The sequence below is a fragment of the Lissotriton vulgaris genome, chromosome 4_1 (assembly GCF_964263255.1).
Source record: "Lissotriton vulgaris chromosome 4_1, aLisVul1.2, whole genome shotgun sequence".
Lineage (NCBI taxonomy): Eukaryota > Metazoa > Chordata > Amphibia > Caudata > Salamandridae > Lissotriton > Lissotriton vulgaris.
Genome location: NC_141691.1, coordinates 1,133,218,649 through 1,133,244,855, shown reverse-complemented (window position 1 = coordinate 1,133,244,855; position 26,207 = coordinate 1,133,218,649). Strand labels below are relative to the sequence as shown.

At 43.3% G+C, this 26,207-nt stretch overlaps 1 protein-coding gene across 2 annotated transcripts in view; it reads right to left on the bottom strand.

The window, feature by feature from the left end:
• TMEM245 (transmembrane protein 245) overlaps positions 1-26,207 on the bottom strand; it is a 982,890-nt gene that overhangs the window by 160,403 nt on the left and 796,280 nt on the right. For both annotated transcript variants that reach the window (XM_086965376.1, XM_086965377.1), the window contains one exon: positions 5,965-6,110. In XM_086965376.1, coding sequence (XP_086821502.1) covers positions 5,965-6,110 — 146 coding nt within the window. The remainder of the gene's footprint in view (positions 1-5,964; positions 6,111-26,207) is intronic.

Genomic DNA, 26,207 nt, shown 5'->3' with positions numbered 1-26,207 from the left:
TATGCCCGCATTTTCCTTCTTGTTTTAGTCAACCATTAAAAATTTATTCCCGCTGGCCGAGCGTTGTAAAGATGCTGGTAAGCCTGCTTAAACTTTTCAGTAACTCCGTAGCGATTGATAACGTTTACTAACCATCCCACGCTTATCTGCTATTTCTGGTTTAGGCGTTTTGAATTGAAATACTCTTGCGACCCGCCCTGCGCGGAATCCTGCGTGTCACCAGCCACCGCGGTAAGCCGCCGCTTTTTAAAATCCCTTTTGTTTGAACATTTGTGTCTGTAAGTTACTAAACTTGTTCATTGCCGGCTCACTTTCAGATTGATAGAAAAGGCCCATCGAAAGACTCCGGCAAACATTAATAAGGCGCCCACTGAAACTCTTCGTAAATTCTTTTTCTATCCCGAACTCGAATTATTGTTCTCGGTAAGACCTTTCTCTATTAGTCCTACCCGGCCAAATATGTCTTCGGCGGTCTATGTGCACTGAAGTTCTATTTTATTCTTCTAGTCGGCCCATGTGAGTGTTTATCTTTGGCGACTGCATACATTGCATCTTTCGGACGAACTTCACTAGGTGAGAATCACAGAAAACCTTTAGTGTTCCTATCTTTATCAGAATTCCTTCTCTGATATATTCTATGTTTACCTTTATATAGGTTCTCCACTACTAATTTCTGTCACCCGGCCCCTCCTCTGAGAAAAGCCTTTTCCAATAGAGAAGGTAAGTAAAATTACAGCCTCCCATTTTTGTTCGCTTGTTAACTCCATTTTTTTACAATCTGCTGACTCCCCTAAACTAACTTTTCAGATTCTGTTACATCCCATCCCGTTAGGCAGTTGAGGCCTCCATGCCCCTTGCATCTCTGCTTGGTGGTAAGTCTGTGGAGAGGAGGGTGGTAACTGAGTGAGGTGCCTGATGTTGATCCACTGGTTAAATAAACCTTGTTACTTTTCTTACCTTACACTTTGTTTCCCCCCCCCTCTTTTCTATTTTTTACAGAGAACATCAAAGGCCCTGAAGAGAATCCCCATAAATCAACGGGATTCGAAACGCGTAGGCCCCAGCCATATCGCTGTCTGCAAGAGAGATAAGCTCTAATGATATGATTTTTGTTGCTTATCACTATTTTGTGTACATTACCTTTTTCTAATGTTTTACAAAGTATCTTGGATATTTGACCTGGATATAGGAATGTACTTTGTGTTTGACTAAATATCAAGTGATAACACTGTTTAAGTGTTTCGCAGACTTTGGCTTTCCTTCTTGTTTCGTGTCTGGTATTATATTGTAAATATTGCATTTTTTGTATTTCTTGTAGCTTTCTTAGCCATTGTATCCCCTTCCCCCCATGAGTGGCTGCTTGTTGTATGTCTGTGATATGTTTGACATGGTGAATGATTCCCTAAATTGGATCTCCTGCTGAATACGTTTTATATGTCTGTTTTTTTGAATATGTATTTGATAAAATATGATCGTTTTTGATCAAATCATAAAGAATAATAAAAGCTATTGACTAGCCTCCGGTCTTGAATGTTGTTTCAAGTACTGTGTTTGAAGTCACATATATTACTTTTCTGTTATCAGTACTGGCAATCCTCTTTTGTTATTTATATTTGGATTACGGGGAGCGTGGCAGGATTGCCTAGTGCTCCCAGACTCCTCCGTCAGTACTGCAGCGATAAGCAGCACACACAGTCGCTTTCTTCAGGGTGTAGCGCCCACTGGTCCTGGGGCGCTGGTCAGGGGGCAAGTTTAGCGGCAAGCCCTTGGAGATCTCTTAGCAGAGTTTGGCACAAAGTTTCACAAAGCAAAAGTCTTCTTGTAGTCTTTTCTTTTCCTCTCCTTCGGCAGCAAGGCACCAGACACAGGCAAGAGTCAGCACTCCTCCTTGTCCTTCCAGGTCCTTCTCGTCGGGCAGAGTTCCTTCTGTAGCACAAACAGGATCTAATTTACAAGGAGCAGGGCTCCTACTTTTATACTGCATTTCTTTTGTTCTCGCAGGCCAGGGGGGCCTTTGCATAGCCACTTTCAGTCCTTGAGTACTCTGGTGGGTGCAATCCGGCTTCTGCTTTCAGTGTGAGGGGCAGGCACATCAGACGCCCCACAGGAGGTGGAGCCAGCATTGTGTGGACAGGGGCAGCCAGAAGTACCTTGTTGATGAGGCTTCGCCCTTCCTGGGCCAGGTGTCGGCTGAGTCATCAGTCGCTCCCCAGGAGGGTGGAGCCAGCATTGTGGTGGCAGAGCACAGCAAGATTCAGAGTCAAGAGCCACTCCTACCTCCCACTAAGGTGTAATCTGCGCATTCACCACCGGTCATCCCCCAGCCCTGTCACTCACATGTCCCAGACAGTCAGATACACATACCAGCAGAGGCGGGCTGAAATGGTTAGGCAAGCAAATGCTAACTTTCTAAAAGTAGCATTTGCAAACACAGGATATTAAAATAAACTTTACTAAAAGAAATATTTTATTATTCTGAGTTCAGGCATACTAAACACGACTCTCTACCATGCTCCCTGAGCCTGCTGGGATTATAGAGTGTAATAATTCCAGCAGCCCATTCTGGCCTAACGGGAGCAGGTAGCCTTCAATAGTGAAAAACGAGTTTAGTTGTAATTCACTACTAGGACATGCCACACACATCAGGGCTTGTCCTACCTTACACATACAATGCACCCTGCCCGCAGGCCTACCATAGGGGTGACTAATATGCAGTCAAGGGAAGGTTCAGGGCTGGCGAGTGAGTGCACTTGCCCAGCCGGCATGACAGTACGAGACTGCACGCGGGGTCTGCAATGGCGGACCCTAGACACATCTTAAGGCTGCTTCTGTGGGTGGCGCAACCGATTCAGAAAAGGGGGTGGTGATGAACAGAGTGTCTGAATTAAGCAGACCACTCTTACCCAGTCCAAAGATCAGGGCTTGATCCATCACCGTTATTTATCTCACTGCCCCATCCCAGCTCAGAACCTGGCTATATGCAAATCAGTCTGTCCCTGGCCCAGTGCATCATGGGAACAGGGCAGACTAAACTACCAAGCCAATTCTTCACCAGAAAGGAGACAAGTTACCGGGGACCGGTTTCTGGCATTTCAGCCGTCTTCGGCCTGGCTTGCTTGAATCCTGATGGAGCAGTGAGAAAGGGACTCATGTCTGAGTATACCCTGCCACACCTATAGTGGCCAAAAACGATTCAGAAAAGGGGGTGGTGATGAACAGAGTGTCTGAATTAAGCAGACCACTCTTACCCAGTCCAAAGATCAGGGCTTGATCCATCACCGTTATTTATCTCACTGCCCCATCCCAGCTCAGAACCTGGCTATATGCAAATCAGTCTGTCCCTGGTCTGTCTGTGGGTGGCGCAACCAGCGCTGCAGGCCCACTAGCAGTATTGGCATTCACAAGCCCTGGCACTCCTAGTGCGCTTTACTAGGGACTAACAGTAAATCCAATGCACCAATCATGGACATCAATCACATGTACAATTTACAGTAGGGAGCACTTGCACTGCGGCACGGGTCGGCCGTGGCGCAGTGCCCTGAGTATCGGAAAACCAGCAAAACATCGGAGGCACACCAGCAAAAAGTGGAAGGGAAACTCACGCCAAGGTGCCAGGTCTAACAGTCATGGTGGGGAACTGTTGTAGCCACCAAGGCACTGAAGCCCTCATTCTCTAGCAAGGACACTGGTCTTGCAATGGTTAGTACCTCCAATGACTTGCTGCCACATGACAGCATCCCGTGGAAAGCAGTTCCTCATAGTCATGGGTACCTGCTTCTAGACTGGTGTCCATGTCAGTGCCCAGTGTTTTCAAGAAGGTTCTTTTTGGGGGGTGAGGCAAGAAGGGCGTCCCAAGGATGAATCATACATTCCTGACTGTACAGCAGGTACACATGTATTTGGTACAGAGGATGGGATAGGTATCTGAGCAACAGACAGATCTCCTGGGCTCAGTCAGGAGGGTTGGAGCCATGGGCTGATCATTTGACCTTCACAGTAGCAACAGTGATGTGGGGAATGTAGCGTGGAAGGTGGGTGCCCCACTCAGAAAAACTTGGTAATTTGGGATACAGACTTTGTGCTAACAGCATCCAGAACAATGCTGAGCAAAGATGGAGGACAGCCTGAAAGAAATTTCTGAAGCCAGTTCCACAGGGTAATAGGTGGGGGTTTCTCCTCCAGTTATTCCTGGCTCAAAATATCTAATGAAGCCAACCTGTCCATCAGAGAGCCCACAATCACTGGGGAAGGAACAGCAGCAGGATATTTAGTACTGAAAAGCTGGACTCCATGTACCAGGTGGGACTCCTAAGAGTGAAAGTTTGCTTATGAGAGACTGGTGTCAAATCCGGATTCTCAAGGAAATGGACTGGCAGAACAGGTAGCAAGGTTTCATACTCTTTATTAGTGTGTCTCCAATGTCAAAGCGACTTCCAAGTACGACTGGAGAAATGTGAAAGAGGGAGAAGTCTGAGCCTTCCAGTGCTTCACCTAATTTATGCGCCTCTTGTTCTTTGCGGTAGACTCTGGGTGAGTCTGAACACTAAGGAAGGCTTGCCTCTTACACTTCTTCTGAGCCGTGTAGGAGACCAGCTGAGTGCGAGCTTTTCTCCTTCTCAATACCCGCCTGCTGAGCTTACTGTGGTAGTCAAAGAGGAGTCCGTAGAGGTATCTACTCTGTTAGACTGGGATTGCGGCATAAAATGATACATTGGAGGAGCTGAATTTAACTCTCTGGTGCAAGTCTCCAGAGAACCAGTAAAGGGCAGTAGACCCTGGCCACAGAATGACTTTTAGGGAGGGAGAGACTTCACCTCACAATTCAGCATAGGTGCAGCAATATGCCTCGAAAGACAAGATTAGCTCAGTTCTTCAGTGAAGCAGTTTCCCTGCAAAGACAAGGAGCTGAGTTTGACTTGGCAGTGCACGGTATTCTTTGCAGTTGATGGTTTCAATGCCGGGCACTTCACACTGCCCCCTTCGATTGTGACACCAGGGACAAGCTTGGAACCAGTCGGCAGGGAATTATCTCTTGCAATTACATGCTTTAAAACATTGCCATGATTATTTTCACCGCTTGAGTGGTACCAGCGAGAGTGATTTCAATAAGACATTGGTACACACTTGCTCTATATGCAAGGCAGGCTGTTGCATAGGGAGCCTGAAAATATATTAGCACACTGAGCGAGGCATATACCATACTATTTTCCATTAACAAGGCGCAGACATCTTGCAGTTCAACTGATGCAACCTCCTAAATTGTGTGATATGCTTCACTTAAAGCTAGAGTGTAGTTGCACAGTCACCCAATCGGAGGGATTTAGGAGATGAAGGTAAGAAAATAGCAAAACTTTGATCACAAAAAGTACTAATAAAGTAGTAGCTAGAACCTAACTAGGAGTACATTGAACACCTGACACTACGGTTCCAATCAACAAAGTTGGGAAGAAATGTGTAGTATTATTATGTATGTCCTTGGAACCAGTGCAGAATGCCCTAAATTTGAAACAGTGATACTAGGAGTTTCTGCTCCAGCCACAGGAGTTGAGGATTCAAAATCTAAGAAGGTTGGCTTCTGTAGATAATGAGCAAAATAAATGTTGCCACTGCCCATTTTCAAATTCATTCTTGGGAACATTTTGTAAGATCAAAGACAGAGGAGCAAAGATAGGACGTAGGCACTATAGAAATAAGTGTTCTGTGGTTGTAAATTACATTACACGATAACTACACGGGGGTTTTTAAATGAAGTCATTTGTTAAGCTGTCTTCTTGTGTTTTACTTTTAAGTTTGATATTGCCTTTTCTTGTGAATTACTGTGTTGAAAAGAAGCATCTTCCAGTGTCGTTAACATAAAAAAATATTTGCACACAACACAAAATATTTAATTGTATACTTTGTTTTCATGTACAATGTGCATGAGTGATACAATTCATTGCAGATTATAAAAAGAAACCAGTTTACCTTATGGCTTCCTCCACAGAATTGCCAACTATATTGGAGGATGGACCGGGCTGAGACAGAGGCGTCAAACTAATCACCCATTTGACTGGCTTGTAATGATCACCACTGGAACTTAACAGGTAAAACAGCGTGGTAAGAAAAATAATCTGCAAAGCAAAACAACATTTAGAATAAAACGCACTAATTATAATTGACATAGGTATGAGAAAAACATGAGTTTTGGGGAACATCTATTGAGGCATGAGAAGATATTTTAGGCAAAGTAAAGCACAAGTGAAATCTTTAAACAGCATAAAATTGCACTTTGCAAGTATTTGCTTCTTACTCATACTGTGAAGCATTTTACCTTTAACTAATTTAAACATGACTTTCATACAATCTTCTGCAAAAACAGAACTGGATTGTTTTGCAAAAAAGGTAAAGTGGTTTGAAATATGGCCAAGCACACATAGTTGTGGAGCCCCAATCAACATTCTTATCCTGCAAAATCCTGCATATCTACCTACCATCTACAATTACAGATTCTACAGCCCTAAGCAGTGTCCGAACATGACTTCATTGGTCCCAGACACTTTGGCACACACAATAGACTATTTATCAAGGAATCTGATGACCATTCCTTCCCCAGTCAGCTGATGGAAAGAGCCAAGGTGCCCAAAAATGTGTCGCTGTGGACACAGATGAGCCTGCTCTTAAGGTGTGGCTGTCTGTCTTATTGCCATGACATTGTGAGTCAAGACCTCTGCACCATGTCAGTGCCTGGCTCACGGCTGATCTGGGGTGCCTTCCCAACTATGGTGATACCTGGAGCAGATGAGACGAAGGGGCCTGAGATGGCGCAACAGGATCCTCACGTGTCTATTTGTTTGAGGGCAGAGTGAGTGGTACACCGGGGGAATCACTTCTTTAGCTCAAACAAGCATGATGGTGGCTGTGCATGTCCCCTTACGGGAGGACAGGCAGGCTTCGTGCTGAGTCGTGGGGACTACCTCTTTACTCAAATGAGCACAGGGCCCCGAGCTGAGGCTAGAGAGTCAAGGCATGGGACCCTGGCACCCCTATGCACCCCAACCCTGAAATTTCCCTTTGCCGGCCCTTGTGGGCAGCTGTATACTTTATGGCATAATGCTTTTTGCTAGCAATGTAGCAATACAAAGGCCCTAACTGTTGCTGTTCAAAGAAACCGTCTCAAAATCCTCCTTTTGCCCTCACACAGACAGGGCAACTGGGCAATACTCCTGATCACATTACACCACTTTAGACACTTGTCAACAGACAGAGAAGCAAGACCTGAATTTCAAACATTTTGAAAAATAAGTATAATAAAGCTTCAGGCCACAATATGATAGTGCAGAATACATTGAAGAAAGCGCATGATGCCCATGTTGAGAAGAGCTTGGTAGACCGGAGTCCTTATACTCTGATATGAGGGGGCATAAGTGAACTGCATTTGATCCTTCAATCTAAGATAGATATTGAGTCAGTCTGTTGAAATTGGCCATGGGGTAGCCCGTTCACGTTCTGCTTCAAATAGATTATGTGTGGAGGAGGACTAGAAAGTGTATAATACGTAAGTGGTGACTTCAACTTGAGGATCCGTTGGACAGGGAATTTTGCACCATGCATAAACATGAGGTCCAGAGCTACAGGAACACAAACTGGAGTAGTGTTTAGGGAGTTCTGAATAGGAAGCCAATAAAGCAGTAATAAGAGGGTTATTCATTAGTAAGGTGTCTGGAATGCAAACCCAACTTAAACACAAGTTGAGGGACCTAGAGTGTCAACTGGACCTAGGGCCTGGGGATGCGAAATACAAGTACTGTTATATCTCATATCAGTACCCTGATATAGGTCTAGGGATCATTGTATGCTTTCCCTACATCATCTCCCCGTCATTTCATATGATCGAGCCTTATAAGGACATAACTCCAAATAAGGGCAGACTGCGGTGGAGTGGTGTGGTGTGGCTCACTGGTTAGAGGCGGCAGACCCGGAAGCAGAGAACGGCCCGGGACCAGGGTTCAATTCCCGACGCGGCAGGGTCGTGGACCAGGGTCAGCGGACTCGATAATTCTCGCCTCGGTGCCTACTCTAACCAGTGATCACACTCGGCAACTCTGGGCATTAGCTTGCCTCATCTCTACAACGGCCCCCCATATTCGCCGGGGATGCCTGGTTTTACCTTGGAGATACCCAGTAGGGACCATCTCACAGGGATAGCCAGGACGGGTTCCCCAGCGGTCTACAGTGCCACGACGCCTCAGGGCAGCAGTGCACTTTACAAGACACATACATTACATTACATTACATTACAGGAGGTCCACTTCACCTCTCCCATCGACGCACAAGGTTTAAGCCCCAATGTCATCCTCATACTGAACAAAGTGGAACATACGCACATACTGTATAAATACAGCACCTCTTGTTATCAGTAGGCAGGAAAGAACCAAGACTTCAAGACTGACACACTCGCCAGAGACGCTGTGGCTCCGGTATGCCATCGCTCCAGCTGGCAATGGTCTGACGATCCCTTGTGGGGTGTCCAGCTCGAGTCCAGGACAAAGTCTCACACTCTCACTATTCAGGTATGGGGGTTCGACTAAATCCTAGTGGGATTCTTGGCTCTTAAACTTAGGCTCTTGGACTTAGGCAATTTCACACCTACTTACATGCTAGGTAGACTTAGGCATATCTAGACAGGCATCTTAGGAGTACACACTTTATTTTATAAATGCATTCTATATTCATGTATGTGTTCATGAGTATTGCAAAATGGTAGAACAATATTATTTCTTTTTATTCACTGTACTGCTGGTTCTATATCTCTGTTACAGTGTTACAGGTGTAGCAGCACACTTAATTTACATGAGAAGAACAACGATACAATAAATTCTTATTGTAAACACGCTCGACTGTTTCTTCTGCGTAGCTCTCGGAGAGCAAAACAAGCAAGCACGAGTGACTTGGTGAAAAGTAGTATATTGTTTCCACGAGTGTGAGGTTATAATGTTCTGAAGTTGCAAAAACTAATCTCTCGGATAACAGGAGATTCTAGTGGCACCGCGAGCTAGCTAATGCAAAAACATTGGCTGACATTCAGTGGGGGTGTACAGAGTCAGTTTGCCACCAAGTCCACAGTATATGTTATCCGTAAACACTACATTACAGTACAATAGAAGCAGGGTTGACTGCAGATCAGCGCACTCTGCAGACAGTGCATGACAGATTCAATAAATGTGTTCACACATCATATAACCAGAGTCTCCTGTGAGAGGGAGATAAAGTAAGCAAAATCCTTGCATGACTTATTGAAAGAGAAGAATCTTACAACCAATTTCCATTGCATACAAGGGGAGTCAAAAAGGAATATTTAGTCCCAAACTGGAATCAAGGATACATTTACCAAGTACTTGCCCCACTTTATAGAGGGATGGGGATGCAAATGGTAAAACCGTAGGAAGATAGTTTGAGGCTATTGATCTCCAGCATCTGTAGAATGAGCAAAGCTTTGTGTTGGGGCAGCGTCTATCAAGTGCATAGCTCTTAGAAGTGGTTAAAAGTATGTGCTAGGTTCAACCATCCAATACAGCCTGTATACTAATAGCTTCATAGGGAATTCTCAGGCATTCTAGTGGATAAACTACAGGACATCTACAATGAGGCACTGGAAACACGTTTTGCCAGAAATCTTAAGTAAGGCGTTGATGATGCTCGCCTCTAAACTGGGTAAAGACCTAATTGAGTGTTACATGTATCAGCCATTGTCAATGCAAATTTAGATGCAGAAATACTGAAAAAGGAGATAGCAGTTCGTCTGTCAGGTGTGGTCCACACTTTGGTCCACCCCAACCAATCTGGATTTATACCTGGTAGAAACACAATGCAAATCGTGAGACTCCACCGTCATGTCCAAAGATTTGTGACTTACACTATGGTGAATGTGCAGTCGACTCACTAGACAGGTGAAAGGCCTTTGAATTCATAGACAGGCAATTTCCATTTATAGCCCTACAGTGATACAGCTGCGGTAAAGGATCAAACTCTTTACACGACAACTATAGTTAGGGTAAAACAGCATGTGTAGTCTTTTAGAAATGGACAATTGGTGGGGGGGGGGGGGGTATGCAGGTTACTCTCCTTTCCCCATAATTGTTTGACTGATTGATATGCATGAATTGAGTATTCGAACAAGTGGTTATACACAAGTAATCCTACTCTATGTAGATGAATTCTTGGATTCTTGGTCTACATCTGTGACCCGGGTGACCCTGAAAATCTCACAACAAATGCCCCTTTTTGCACCGATTTCTGGATTGATCATTAACTGCCAACATAGCTGTTTTTTTCTGCCTCCGGATTCGGTTGTTGTTTTGTGTGTACAATACAAAATTGTTGGCTTCAAGTATCTAGGCATTTGGGTCACTTAAGCCTGCAGAGCTTTGAAGGGAACATAGGTAGGATTATGGAAGGGCTGTATAACTCTGAACACTTCTGAGCAAAACTGCCCTTATTGCTGATTGGGAGAGTTGCTTTAATCAAAACTAATATCTTGCCCAAATATCTTTATGTCTAACAGGGTATAATGTCAGGAAAACTCTTTAAAGACTTGGAGAATAGTAATGACAAATACTAAGGCCTGGCTTCTGCTCCCATGTTAAGCTAGGAGTCCTAAAGTGTCTGTATAATCAGTCTCTCCCAGACATTCTGTTATAGTACCTGGCCTCACAACTGCAATTCTTAGTGAAGTGGTGGGAAAAGGAGTCCAATGGAGGACAAAATGACTGTGAGCCCAAGTATAGACTGAGACAGTATAACATTGTTTTTTAGGGTTCAGGCATGGGAGGCAGAAGCCCATTAACAAGTTACATTCCATGTGCCACATCGACTAAATCTAACAAATATAGGCTAGATGGGTGGACACTCTATCATTTGGGTTGCATCTTTATGGGATTAGCCCCACTTCCATTCACAACGAATGGGCAAAGTGGCAACTCGTTGGAGAGAAAGCCATTGTTTTGACATAGAGCATGTATCTATAGATGAGAAGTGTATTCGCTTTGAGAAGGCGCAGAACCAGTTTGAGGTGCAGAGAGAACTATTCTTTTTTTACTCCAGACTGACATGGGCTGCCACAGAAACAAGGATTGGGTTTTCCCCAACAACCTACAACTGCACAAACATTTTCTGCTCTCTTATAATTGATTTCTGAGATACACAAAGTTACAGTTTTGTAGCAAGAGTTATAAACGGATTGCGTACAAGCCCGGATGTCTGTTAAAAAATGCTGGGCAGAAAACTGTTGTAGGTCTATATTGAGTGGCGAATAGGAGCAAGTCTGTACTGACATTAGGTCAGTGAGTTTAGGTTTATGCTTCCTCAATTCAAAAAGAAACAGAAGACTACCTCACCCTGAAAATACTACATAAAATGAATTTGGATAAATGGGAGGACTCCCGCAAGATGTAGGGCAGAAGATGCTGACTTTAATCAAATAAGCTGTGGAGTAATCACAGGATTCAGGGGATTGTAGGTATTGAACATTGTCTCTTGTAAATGTATAAAAGGCCAAGGACGAAAGACAATGATATGCAAGTATGTGAACCTGTTTCCTGTTCTACCAGAAGACATACAGCTATATGTTGGCTATAGTCTGGGGGCTCCACAATGGAGAAATGACTTAAGGAAGTCCATAAATGATCAGTGTAGTGCAGAGGAACTGCATTTGTTAAAAAGCAGAACTGATGGTATAGCTAACAGGAATCTGAACACCTAATTGGATAATGATATGAATGAGATTATCGGTGATGTAATCAATGATGCCATTCAGCATGTTGAGTGAAGTAACGTGAGGTCATAAGTAGAGCATGGTGGGGGCACATGTTACAGTTAGCTTAGTAAACCATCACTGGCAAATTTAAGTTGTTTCAAATGGCATTTTTTTTAAATATTTCGTTTTATTAAATAATTCGACCAAATCACATGTCATTAGATACAAGCATGATGTTTCGACCATCACAGAGACACTTCACATTATGCACGATACATCACAAGTATTACATGAGCCAGTTTAAGGAGTATCAAGAGTGTCCAAGTCCACCTGACGGCTTGGCGGGAGACAGATGTCTCCCTCTATACCGGTTCCATGCTCCCCATATCTTAATCCATTTCCCAGGGCATCCCCTCGCTATGAAGACTGACTTTTCTCTGTACATGCACCAGTCTAGATCTTCCTTCCATTTCCCCACCTGGGGCAGTTGACCAGCTCCCCACAGCTGTGCGATGTTACGTTTCGCTATCCTGTATGCAAGTGTAGCCCATTGAGTGGTGTATGTATTGAGCTCTGAAGGCTCCCAGACATTTAATATGCATCTACAAGCTTCCAGCTGCATGTCCACCCCCAATACAGATCGCAATACGCGATGAATGTTTGTCCAGTACTGTACTATCTGTTGACAGTTCCACAGCACGTGCATGAACGTACCTAGCTCCCCACACCCCCGTCTGCACTCTCCACCTGTCCCATAGAAACCAGGCCCGGACCCGTGACATAGACCCTGTGCAATATTTTTAGCTGTAGTAACCTCAGCCTGGCTTGGATTGCGACCACTCGCAGGGAGGAGATTGCCTCTTGCCAGTCTTCATCGTCAAGTTCTAGACTGTCTCCGGTCCATTTCCCTCTGACGACCGATAACGGATTCTCCATGGTGTTAATCAATTTCCTGTATATTAGGGATATGGTCTCTTCGGGAAGATGTCCATCCATAACTCTATCTTCCAGGGGGGAGGCTTACGGGACTGATGTGCCACTGGGTACATGAGTGATCAATGCATGGCGGATTTGAAGGTAACGGTAACTCTCAGTGTCTGATAATTTATATTGCGCTTGTAGTGTCGGAAACAATTGTATCTTTCCTTCCCCCCAAATGTCTTTGATTCAGGAGATTACTATAAGATCCCATTTATTGAACCCCTTGGATTTCCAGAGGTTACCCAGTTTCTCCAAGCTCCACAGTGGTGTGGTGAGTGTGAGTTTATTCTCCCATTGCAGGTGTTTGGTGGCTGCATGCCATACTTGTACTGCATTTGCTGTAGGTCCAGTCAGCGGGTATTTATGGGGTTTTGAGTATAGCGCTCCTGTATAGTCCCCCCCTGGGAGCAGCCATCTGTCCATGGCGTAGCAGGGTCATCTGGTCGCCCATAGATCCTGGGATTGATCGCTGCTAGCTGAGACGCCCAGTAGTACTTCTTTAAGTCTGGAAGATTCATTCCCCTGTCATACCAGTTAAGGGTCAATTTGGAGAATGCATTAGGTGGTCTGCCCTCCCACAAGAGCTGCCTCTGGAGACTCTCGATTTCTTTGAAATAGGACACGGGAACCGGATCTATCGTATTCTGAAGTACATATAGAAAACGTGGGAGCGCTGGCATCTTAAAAAGGATTGCCCTGCCTAACATGGATAGAGGAAGAGATCTCCAGTGCCCAACATCAGTCTTGAGTCTTTGCTGAGTTAGATCCAGATTCTGGGCATGACGGAGTTTCGAGTCTAGGATCAAGTAGATTCCGAGGTAGCGGAACCCTTTTGACGTGATTCAAATCAGGCAACTTCTCGGTATTATAGGTGGTTCACCCTTTAGGACGAAGACCATCGATTTGAGCCAGTTTACAGTAAATCCCGAGTACCTTCCAAATATTACCAGCACGTCAAGGAGGCAGATTAATGAACCTCTAGGATTTGTGAGATACAGTAGGTTGACATCTGCATACAGCGATACCTTGTCTTCCCGGTCTGGTGACCACCGCAATCCGCAGATGGATCGGTCTTGCCGGATCCAAGCCGCCAATGGCTCCACTTATAATGTAAACAGGAGTGGAGACAGGGGACACACTTGCGGGGTACCTCTACCGAGTTGAACATCCAGGGACTTACGATTATTGACCACCACCGGGCCATTGGGCCAGAGTACAGGAGTCTAATCCAGCTAGTATATTTTTGCCCAAAACCTAACTTGTCTAAGACCGCAAATAAATAGGGCCACTCAATCATATCAAACGCCATAGTGGGATCTAACGAAACTATAACTGCTGGTTCCAGTATAGTGGACGCTCTACTCAATATTCTGTGCAGTCGACGTATGTTGAGGGCTGTATTGCAATGAGGCATAAAGCCCAATTGATCTGGGTGTACCAGTGTGGTGATTACCTTGATCAAAAGTGTCGCCAATAATTTAGCGAGGACTTTGGGCTCCACATTTAACAGTGATATCGGCCGATAAGAGGCACAGTTAGTTCTCAGCTTGCCGTCCTTGTATATGACAACTATGTTTTCCACTCGTTGATCGTACAGAAGCAGTCCCTTCTCCCTACTCTCCATTAACATGGACAGGAGATAGGGGGCCAGTTTGTTGGAATTCAGTTTGTACAATTCAATGGGGATACCATTGGGCCTTGTGGCTTTACCAGAGTTCACTCCCCGGATAGCCTGCGCCACTTCATCGTCAGTAATAGGGGAATCCAGGTATTCTCTGTTTTCGTCACGCCAGTACGAAATTAGCAGCGTCTATTGGGCTCTGTACATGCCCGGTCGCTGCGGGGCGACAGTGCGAGGGCGGGTTCCTCTTCAAGCACCACTGCTAAAAAAGTATATCTAGGCAACAGGATAACTCAGGCAGCCAACTCGCAGCAAGAGCTATATAAAATAGTTAAAGAATTTACAAACACCCCTGCCTGCCAGCTCCCTCTCACTGAATCACAAGATTGGGTCAATTCTGTATCATCTTACTTTCACGAAAAAATCAATGATATCCATAAACTCTTTCCCCGGCTGACTCCCCCTATTCAGACTACACACCTGCTCAATAAAGAGAATAAAGATTCCAAACACTCACATACTGGCCTCAAAGAATTCCTTCCTTTTTCTGAAAGAGAAGTAGAATCCACCTTGCGCAAAATTAAGTCAGGATCACCTGGGGATCCAGCTTCCTCTCAGATCCTAGCAAAAATTTCTCCCGCTCTGATCTCACCAAGACCCTTAATCTCTCCATATCTCATGCTTCTGTCCCCTTGCACTGGAAGGAGGCCACAATTAGGCCAATCTTAAAAAAAACCTGGTCCGACCCTAATCAACTCTCCAACTATCAGCCCATTTCCCTCCTGCCCATATTTGGAAAGGTCATGGAATCTCTGATAAATAAAAAACTTGGCACATATTTGGAGACAAACAAATTCCTAGATCCCTCTCAATCGGGTTTCAGGGCATCCCACAGCACCGAGACAGCCCTGCTTGAAATAGTAGATAATGTCAGGATGACTCTGGATACAGAACAGTCTGCCCTACTGGTCCTGCTTGAACTGTCGGCGGCCTTCGACACCATCTCGCATCACATTCTCTTAGAGCGTCTTGCATAGATTGGTGCCGAGGGCCCTGCGCTACTTTGGATCAAAAGCTACCTGACAAAGAGGCTCTCAAAGGTCCAAGCGGCAATATACTCCTCTAGCTACCAGGAAAACGACAAAGGTGTACCCCAGGGGTCAATATTGAGCTCTACGCTCTTTAATCTATATGTATCCCCCTTGATGAAGGTGATTAGAGCTCACGGATTTGGAACCGTATCCTAAGCCGACGATACTCAGTTCACTATCACCGTTGGCCCAGATCCTGATGAAACCAAATTGAGGTTCCAAAAGTGCATGATTGCAATTCACGATTGGATGACCAACAACTTTTTAATACTGAATGCTAGCAAAACGGAGATTGTGCTCTTCGGAAAAGCTGACAAGCTCTGGTCAGATGAATGGTGGCCACCAACACTAGGACCCTGCCCCTCTCCCAAGTCCTCAGTTAGGAATTTGGGGGTAACAGTTGACAACAGGTTGTCCATGACTGAACATGTCAACAAAGTGGTGCACACAAGCTTTGGACTAATGCGCAGTTTGAAGAAAATTTTCAAATGGATCCCCCTTCCATCACGCATGCCCTTAGTCCAAGGTCTTGTCATCAGCCGTATAGATTACGGGAATGCCCTGCTGTCCTCTATTAACGAAAATCTTCTGGCAGAACTTCAGGTACTACAAAACATTGCAGCCAGACTGGTGCTTAACCTCCCTCCCCGCAGCCCATCACTGCCCTGCCTCAAGACCTTGCACTGGCTCCCTATAAAGAAACGCATACAATTCAAATTATGCTGCCTAGTCCACAAAACCATCCACGGACAAGGACCGGTATATCTGGAAAAAAAGCTTAAATTACATAGCCTGGCCAGAACCATTAGATCTTCTAGCAAGCTCCTTCTAACTGTACCTAAAGTTCGCACTGTCAGAAATGGAGACAGAGCCTACAGTAAAACAGCCCTTGAAGCGTGGAACACCTTGCCCCTTTATATCAAGACAGAACCCAACCACCTGAGATTCCGTAAGAACCTTAAAACCTGGCTTTTCTAGCCACCTGCTCACTGTTTCTGTCTTGTGGATCTGCTAGCGCTCTGAGACCTTCGGGTGATTTATGCGCTATATAAATGCATTTTAAATTACATTACATTACTGCCCGCTGCCTCTTACTTTCCGCTGTGACCGACCGCCGTCCCGACTCTCGGCAAATTGGACTTGACCGGCGACTTCGGGTCCGGGTCCCTGATGTTTTCGCACTCTGTGGCGGCCTCTCATTCACTCCGGTCCCCGGCTTCGGGCTTGGCATAGGCCACAAACCACGGAGCTCATATCTCTGGCTCCCGACGTCCCAGGAAGGTCAGAGTTGGCTCCGGGTGCGCCACTTTTATTCCACTTTCAATACCCTGGCTTCAAGGGCAGGATAAAAGTACGGATGCTGGGGCTGGAGGACAGCTGCATCGGAGCCGAGAACTTACACGGCCATCTTGGACCGGCGCGTAGCTCCTCCCCTCAAATGGTATGTTGTAACTGATATTTTCATGAAACTATAACGTCCCTTAAACCTTTGGTATTTCAGAGTTTACATAGGAGGAGCGTTTCTGGTTTCACTAATAACTTTGGCTCGGGTTGACGAATCTTTAAGAAACTTTTTATCCACCTCAGCTCCTTCCTAGAAAGGTTCAGGGAGATCCATCAAGCAAGGACCAAGTAAATGTAAATTTTAAACAAAGAAAACTGCCACCAGTGTGCATCAGTCTTATGATCAATGATGGAGTTTCACATGTCAGAAGTGACGTTATTATGGACGTCACAGAACATGTTATGAGTGATGTAATATGTGAGGTCATTAGCAGCATGCCGAGGGCGTGAGTTATAGTTACTTTAACTGATATTTTCACTTAACTATAACATCCTGTTAACCTTTTTCCTGTGAATTTCCAAGGTTTTGTTATAATGTACAGTTAGATATTATTACCAGACCTAAATATAACGTCACTTTAACTGTCATGCAGTTCCTATATTACCCATGCACGACCTGCGCGTTTGGATAACAAACTGTGGGATTGGTGGCAGACTGATTTAGCTAGCTCACAGTGCCACTAGAATCTCCTCTTATCGGGGAGAGAATAGTTTCTGGCATCCTTAGAACATGAAAACTCTGATCCCTCAGGATCGTGGAAACAATGTACTACTTTTCACTCGATCTCACTAAGTTTGTCCAAGTTGTTCTTCTAGTGTAAAGTATATGTGCTGCAACAACCGATAGACAGTAGCAGATATATATAATTAGCAGGAGAGTGAATATTAAAGGATAGTACAGTTCTACCATCTTGCAAGAAGCATGAATAAATACATGAATATAAAATGCAGGATAAAAGGGCGCGTACTCTTACAATGCCGATCTTGGTGTACCTAAATGTACCTAACATGTGAGTAGGTGTGTAGCCAAGAATCCCTCTAGGATTTAGTCTAACCCCATTAACTGAATAGAGAGAGTGAGGGACCCAGTCCTGGTCTCGAGTTGGACACCCCGCAAGGGATGTGTTGGGCCACTGTCAGCTGGAGCATCTGCATGCAGGAGCCTCAGCGACTCTGGTCCGTGTGTCGGCCTGGAAGTATCGGTTCCCTCTACCAACCCTAGAAAGATGTGCTGTATTTATACAAAAAGTATCTAGGGTTTCTTTGTCTCTTGTCTAATGTATAGCCATTGTTGGATTTGAGGATGAAGTATGGGATGAGTCCATTGTGAAGTTATAGGGTGCTATTGTTCAGGAAAAACCCTCCTTCTGCACCCAGGACTTGAAAAAGGTAAAGATTCAATCCCAAAGGCTCGTTACTGTCTAGTATAAGGGAGGTAATGTAAGTGAAGGTGTATGATATTACTCAGGCCAATATTAGGGTACATATATGAAACATAACATAACCTTCACTTTTTTTAATGAATTTCTGAGGTTTTTTGCATGTAAAGTAAGATCTCATTACCCTTCCTAACTAACACCCTTTTAACCTTTGGTTACCTTAAAAAGAAAATGTTTGCATTCACCGTGTGGGAACATTATTGTTGTAGACAGAGGTGGAAGCAATTCATGTTCTGGGGGATGGGGTCCCCGGGGCTGAAATCGGCTCGGGTGGGGGCTGCACAAAAACAAACAAAATAGAATATGAGCCCTGGAAATGGGGTCCCCATGTTTATTGTACAGCTCGGGGAGGGGGGCGCTTGCCCCCTGCACATAAGAGACGGGTGGCCTTGGGGAATGGGGTACGTAGGCCTAAACTCGGAGGCAGGTCCTACACTCCCATCTTCAAAACATTGCAGGCCTCGGAGGATTGGGAACCCGGGCCGAAATCAGCTCAGAATGGGGGTGCAGAAGAAATATTTTATTTTGCAAATATGATGTCCCAAAACGACATATGCCAAGATGCCGATGCCGTAGTATCCAGGAAAAACAAACACATGACCTTTTTATTATTTATCCTTTGCAGTAGGTGGTTGTGTGAAAAATTATCACAATACATTTTTTGAGAGGCTCAAAAGCAGGATATGCAATTTCCCATAAGACAACTGCCTCGTATTCTTTATTCTTATACCGTTTTTAAGCTGGCTGAGACGGTCTAGCAATAACCTGCCCTGAAAGGAATTGGTCATTATGTATTAACACACTGCTATGATGGTCAAAAACGGTTATAAAAGAAATTGGTCTCCCCCCCACACCCCCCCCCCCCCCCCAAGTATAGACTGATATGAACAGAATAGGATAAGAACGTCCTTCAGAAAAACCTCATTCTTAAGTAGAGGGATATTAAACTTTTTGTTCAAGCACCTCATCCTGTGATTTTTTCTAACTTCCAAACATCTGTGGTGTTTTTCCAGGTCTGAAGATTCCAGGGGAATTGTAGAATTTGCTTCCTGTCACTACTATCCTAAACGTTCAAGGTGTTTTGTAGATGGGCAGCCCTACCAACCTAACAGTCTAGTCTTGTTTTTCTGATGCTTGCAAAGATTTCTGGCAAACATGCAGAACTTCCCATGGGTTGATATACAGAACTCACAGGGATTGGCCGATTCCAAGGAGGGTCGCTGATCTTGTGCTTTATTTTATTATAACCAATTTGACCACAGGCATCTCCTACACAGTGTTCGTTTTTAACACCAAATATGTTCAATTCCAAAGTCACTTTTAGTGAGCTCTGGGTGAAATTTAGAAACCAGTTTTTACCAAACTGCTTTTCTATTGCAATTGTTTTTTTCACTTCTTCTACCTATTTTAATCACCAGAGACAAGGCCTCTTCTGGAGAAGACACTGCCAATGTCAGTGCAGGCAACGATAATGAAACACACAAAGTGTATAACAGATTTGAAATCTCCTTCAGAATCCCTTGTAAGGATTTTCTCAACCCAGAGGGAAAAAATAAAATAAATGCAAAATGTATAGCTTGTATTTGTTGTGAGGTTGGTAACCTTATCTGCAGTATGTGCAAGTACCTCAAAATGGGCTAATGAAACATAGGAAGCTCAGGAATAGCCATCCTCTTGCTACATCTGTGCATGGCACAATGCTTCCAAAGGTTCATGAAAAAAACACGCCAACAAGTGATCATGCACCTCATGTTACGTGGAAAACACTACCTTTGTAAGCATACACCACTGCCTGTTTGCAGCTTTGAAAGCACATCTAAGTGTATGCAAATCATATTTTTAATTTTTTTATCCTACCTGTTTATTAGTTAGAACGTGTTTTTTAACAACATTCTGAATTTGCTCTTTCAAGTTTGAATACAATTCTCTTGTTGGAAAATGTCTCTTTTGTAGAACCACGTCGCATGGTGCAAAACACTGTATTTTTTCATTTTGTATTTTTCTTGTTACATTCAAGGAATTTACATCACAAATTCGTTAACCCATTACATTTTGAGTATGGCTTACTCTGCACAAGGCACAATCATACGATAATACAATTACAAACTCTGCTCATAGTCTTTAGCCACATGCTATATCCAGTGACTAAAAGACAATGTGTAGAACAGAATAACAATAGTAGTGATATCAAGAGGCATAAGGCCACCACATACAAACTGTATATCAACCCCAGAGTCAGTCCTTAATTAATTGACTGTATTTTGACATGCTGGAAGGTAACTTGTTTCGGGGACACAATGCCTCATGAAATTGGGGTTTAAAGCCTTTTCTGATTCATCCACCCTTGGGCGCGATGTTGACATGAAAGTTTGGGGAGTATAATTTTAGGAATTTCCCGCACCTACAATTTAATTTTATAAAATCTGCAGGTTATAGACCATATATAGTTAGGAATTAGCATTTACAAAACCTTATTTTACTCACACAAAACCATTGAAATTAGCATATATAGTTAGTTGCACTAACTATATATCGCGCACCCGCAATCCACTGCTGATGATGTCACATATTCCATCATTCATGACATGGTCAGTGACATCACTGATGACATCACTGATGACATCTCAAATGACATTACTGATGACATCACTGATGACAACATCCAGTGACTGTATGTTTCTGTAAAGTTAAAATATGTCTAACATATTAAAGAATGAGTGGATGTATAAGTGTCTGGATGAAGGATTTAGTAGGTGCATGACTGACTGTATGAGTGAGTGATTAAATGCGTCTCACTGAGTGCATGGGTTAGTGATTAAAGTGTCTTAATTTGGCAATCATTATTTATGTTGTTCTGTAAACTGCTGCATGTTTAAATCAGTAGCTATATCAGAAACTATATGGGTTATTGAATGGTTGCCCAAGTATTTGTATGGGGGACTGAGTATGTGTGTGGGTGGCTGGGAGGTGTATAACTCTGTGCATAGATGTGTGAGCAGTTGATTCCCTAGGTGTATGGGTTCAAAAGTGCATGTAGAAACAGCTGTATGGACAGTTGACTGTGTGCATGAGTATATTGGTGAGTGAATGGATATCTCAGTGCTACATGTCAAAGTAAGTACATATGTAAAACACACTCCATGTGAGAGTTGACATATATAAATAACTGAACATAAGAGCCAGTGAATGTGAGAGTGGCTGTATGAATCATTGTGAACTTGTATCAAGGATTGTATAAGAGAGTAAATATGTGTTAGTATATGTTTGAATAAGTAAGGTGTGTATAACTGTATAGTTGAGGAAATGGAGATGTGATTGATTCTTTGCATGACTGACTAGGTGTGTGAGTAACTCCATGGATGTGTGACAGTCTGTGAGTGCCTGTTTACACTGAGTGTATCTAAGGTTATATTAGAGTCTGAAGATGTATTATCACATAAATGATATCATCAGTGATGTAATCAGTAATGTCAAATGAGATGTCAGTGATGTCATCAGTGATGTCATTTGAGATGTCATCAGTGATGTCATCAGTGATGTCATTTGAGATATCAGTGATGTCATCAGTGATGTCACTGACCATGTCATGAATGATGTAATATGTGACATCATTAGCAGTGGATTGCGGGTCCGCGATATATAGTTAGTGCAACTAACTATATATGGAATTTCAATGGTTTTGTGCAAATAAAATAAGGTTTTTTAAATGCTAATCCCTAACTATATATGGTCTATAACCTATGGTTTTTTCATTAATTTTCAAGGTTTTGTAAATGCAAATTCCTAACTATATATGGTCTATAACCTATGGTTTTTTCTGTGAATTTCATTGGTTTTTTAAAAGCTAATATCTATAGCTGTAAAATATATTCTTTATTAAGTGACGTATCACGTAGCCCGTGAGACGCCTCATGATGCATCGCATAACCGTGACGTATCGTCTCTGCAGCACAAACCAAACCCAAAACGTAAGCGCGCCAGAAGACGCTTAAAGATATATATATATATTTTTTTTAACCTTAATTAGACAAAATCCACATGTGCACATATCACAAACGTTCAAAAAACACAATATGTCGGACTCCCGTTACGCTGCCGGTTAGCTGCCCGGTTAACGTACCAGGAAGCACCTTTACCGCGAAAAATCGCAATTGTTTTTTCTTTTGCCCCGCAGGGAACTTTAATAGCCCCCTCATCAATCCTAGGGGTTCAGGAGGGGTCTGCCTTACCCCTTTCATTCATTTACACCTTTTTTTTTTCCACCTCTTGTCTCTCGATCCCACAGAGAGACAAGATGGCGGCCGCTCCAGACTGTTAATAATGATAACAGCCAATCAGCTTCTCCTCAGACTCCCGTTACACTGCCGGTTAGCTGCCCGGTTCGCGTACCAAGACGCGTCTCTACGGCGAAAAAATCGGATTTTTTTTTTTTTGGCCCCGCGTGGCTTTATAATATCCCCCTCCTCAATCCTAGGGGGTCAGAAGGGGTCTACCTTGCCCTCTTTCCTTCATTTCCCCCTTTGTTTTGGCCTCCTCTTGTCTCTCGATCCTACCGAGAGACAAGATGGCGGCCGCTCCGGACTGTTTACAATGTTGACAGCCAATCAGCTACTCCTCAGACTCCCGTTACACTGCCGGTTAGCTTCCCGGTTAGCTGACCGGTTAGCTGCCCGGTTCGCGTACCAAGACGCGTCTCTACGGCGAAAAAATCGGACTTTTTTTTTTTGTTTGGGCCCCGTGTAGCTCTATAATATCCCCCTCATCAATCCTAGGGGGTCAGAAAGGGGTCTACCTTGCCCCCTTTCCTTCATTTCCCCGTTTGTTTTGGCCTCCTCTTGTCTCTCGATCCTACCGAGAGACAAGATGGCGGCCGCTCCGAACTGTTAAGAATGTTGACAGACACCGGAGAGCCAATCAGCTTCGCATCGCAAAGTTCCGTTACGCTAAAAGTACGCGAACCGGAGCGCTGCCCGGAGCGCTGTTACAGATATATATCTTATTTTAAACGTTAATTTCTCAGAATCCACTGAAGCACATATATTGAGACCTAGCAAAGGCACATCGGGCTAACAGTCCCTACAATTTTGCCAAGTTTCGTGCAAATCCATTCAGCCGTTCGAGCTAAAAGTGAGGCCAACCGCCCTATGGAAAAATAAATGGGAAAAACGCGTTTTGGGACCCCCCTTTTTTCTCGGCCCCCCCTTGACGACCCCCCCCCCCAAATTTTCAGGGGCTGCTCAGAAACAAAATGTGCCATTTTCCTGAAAATTTCAGCCAATTCCGTCCACAAACGCTAAAGTTATTAGACATAGAATTTTCAAAAGTTCCATAGAGAAAAAATCCTAACTATATATACCTACTGGCTATCGTCAGTAGGTAATATATATATATATATATATATATATATATATATATATATATATATATATATATATATATATATATATATATATATATATATATATATATATAATTATATATATGTATGACCTACTGGCGGTCGCCAGTAGGTAGTTATAGTTTGGACCTAGTTTCCACAGGAAATCCGCAACATTCTATTGGGAATAACTTTGGTGCAGGTTGTTGAATCTTCGCCAATTTCTCTAAGAAGATGTCCCGCTCCGCTCCTTCCCTGAAAGTCTCGGGAAGATTCATCAAGCGGGGCCGAGAAAAAAGGGGGTCCCAAAATGTGTTTGCCCCATGTTAATTTCAATAGGACGATTAGACACGGCTACAGCCCGAACCGCTGAACGGAATTATACCAAATTTGGGAAAATGGTAGGGTCTGGTACGCAGATCACGCTTTTGGTTAAATTGTGTAAATCCCTCCAGTCGTTCCTGAGAATATCAAAAGAAAAAAATAAATATCTGGGCGGAGCCTAACCGCACATCTCATCGTGAGATCTGATTGGCTGTCAGCACTTCATCCAAGAAGTGTTGGCAGCCATCTTGGGACCAATATACATGATAGCACCTCATTAAAAAGCATTGCAGTTAATAGAAGGTTTTAGGACTTTACTTACATTATAAATCATTTGTTGATGGTACCATACATACTCATTTTAGTAATTGTGGTGTGTTCTAAGGTGATTTTACCATGTGAAAAAGCCTTCTGCTGGGATATCATGAATCATGTTTGAAAGAGAACTATTATCTCACGCTTTTTCCACAGTGGTTTGGAAGGGGATCTATAAGCTAAACTGAAAGCATATTTTCTGTAAATTCACATTATCTTTCTCAGTCATTTGAGAATGAAGTCTGACATTCTCAGTAAAACATGTACATCCAACAAGAACAGAGACTGTCAGTTGACTCCTTTGTGTTCTACTGCAGCTTCCTTGAGTGTTCTAAAGAACAACTAGAGCGCTAACAGTCCTACTTATTAAAAAGTGATGGCACACCTGAAGTATCTTGATTGGAATAAAGTGGTAACTCATAAAACATTTAATTTAAAAAGGAACAAAATGAGGGGGTATATTTTGCCATAGAAAGTCTGATTAGTGCCGCAGAAAGAAAAATTAGGGCACATTTTGAGTGTCTTCTCAAATCCTCTTCTATTTCGTTAAAAAATTCTGACATGCAGTCTCCCAAGATGGCCACCAGCGACAAAAGAGCCCAAATATCACCCAGATGTAGCCCAAGTATAGCCCAATGACAGAATGTCCCAGAGTGTTCTAAATAACAACTAGAGCGCTAACAGTCTTACTAATGACAAAAGTATGGCACACCAGAAGCCATCTTGATTGGAATTAAGTGGTAAGTCTGAAAACATTTAATTTAAAAAGGAACAAAATGAGGGGGTTCATTTTGCCATAGAAAGTATAATTAGTGCTTCAGAAAGAAAAATTAGGGCACATTTTGATTGACTTCTCAAATCCTCTCCTATTTCATTAAAAAAATTCTGACATGCAGACTGAAACATGCACTTTGAATACCAGCAGCAGACTTCCCTGGTGAGCAGTAGCTTTACTACAGTGATCTAATGAGCAACTAGAGTGCTAACATTCAGAATTTATGGCAAATGTGTGATACATCTGAATGTCTTCTTGATGGAACCAAAGTAAACAAGCATTGAAAATGCAATAGATCTCGCCCTTGTTTAAGTTAAAGCCATTCTGTTTGTAATGAGGTGGCTTTTTAGCTTTGCTTTTATTAGTGTTTTTCAAACTTTCATGTAAATAACATGCATATGTATGCATATATGTATATGTATGCATGTATTTATATTTGTATGTATATAGATATGCAGATTATATATCTATGTATATATATATATATATATATATACACACACATACATATACATATATATAAATGCATATGCATATATAGGTGTATATGTGTGGGTGTAGAGAGAGGTAGACGAGTAGAGGTAGAGGTGTAGAGGTAGAGAGGTAGAGGTAGAGAGTGAGTAATAGAGAGTAGAGAGTGAGTAGTAGAGAGCAGTAGAGAGTAGCAGAGAGTGAGTAGTAGAGAGTAGTAGAGTGAATAGTAGAGTGAGTAGTAGAGAGTAGTAGAGAGTGAGTAGTAGAGAGTAAGTAGTAGAGTTAGTAGAGAGCAGTAGAGAGTGAGTAGTCGAGAGTGAGTAGTAGAGCGTAGTAGAGAGTGAGTAGTAGAGAGTGAGTAGCAGAGAGTGAGTAGCAGAGAGAGAATAGTAGAGAGTATTAGAAAGTGAATAGTACAGTGAGTAGTAGAGAGAATAGTACAGAGTAGTAGAGAGTTAGTAGTAGAGTGAGTAGTAGAGAGTAGTAGAGAGTGAGTAGTAGGGAGTAGTAGAGAGTGAGTAGCAGAGAGCGAGTAGCAGAGAGAGAGAATAGTAGAGAGTAGTAGAGTGAGTAGTAGAGTGAGTAGTAGAGAGAGAGTAGGAGAGAGTGAGTAGTAGAGAGTAGTAGAGTGAGTAGTAGAGAGTAGTAGAGAGTGAGTAGTAGAGAGTGAGTAGTAGAGAGTAGAGAGTAGTAGAGAGTGAGTAGTAGAGAGTAGTAAATAGTGAGTAATAGGGA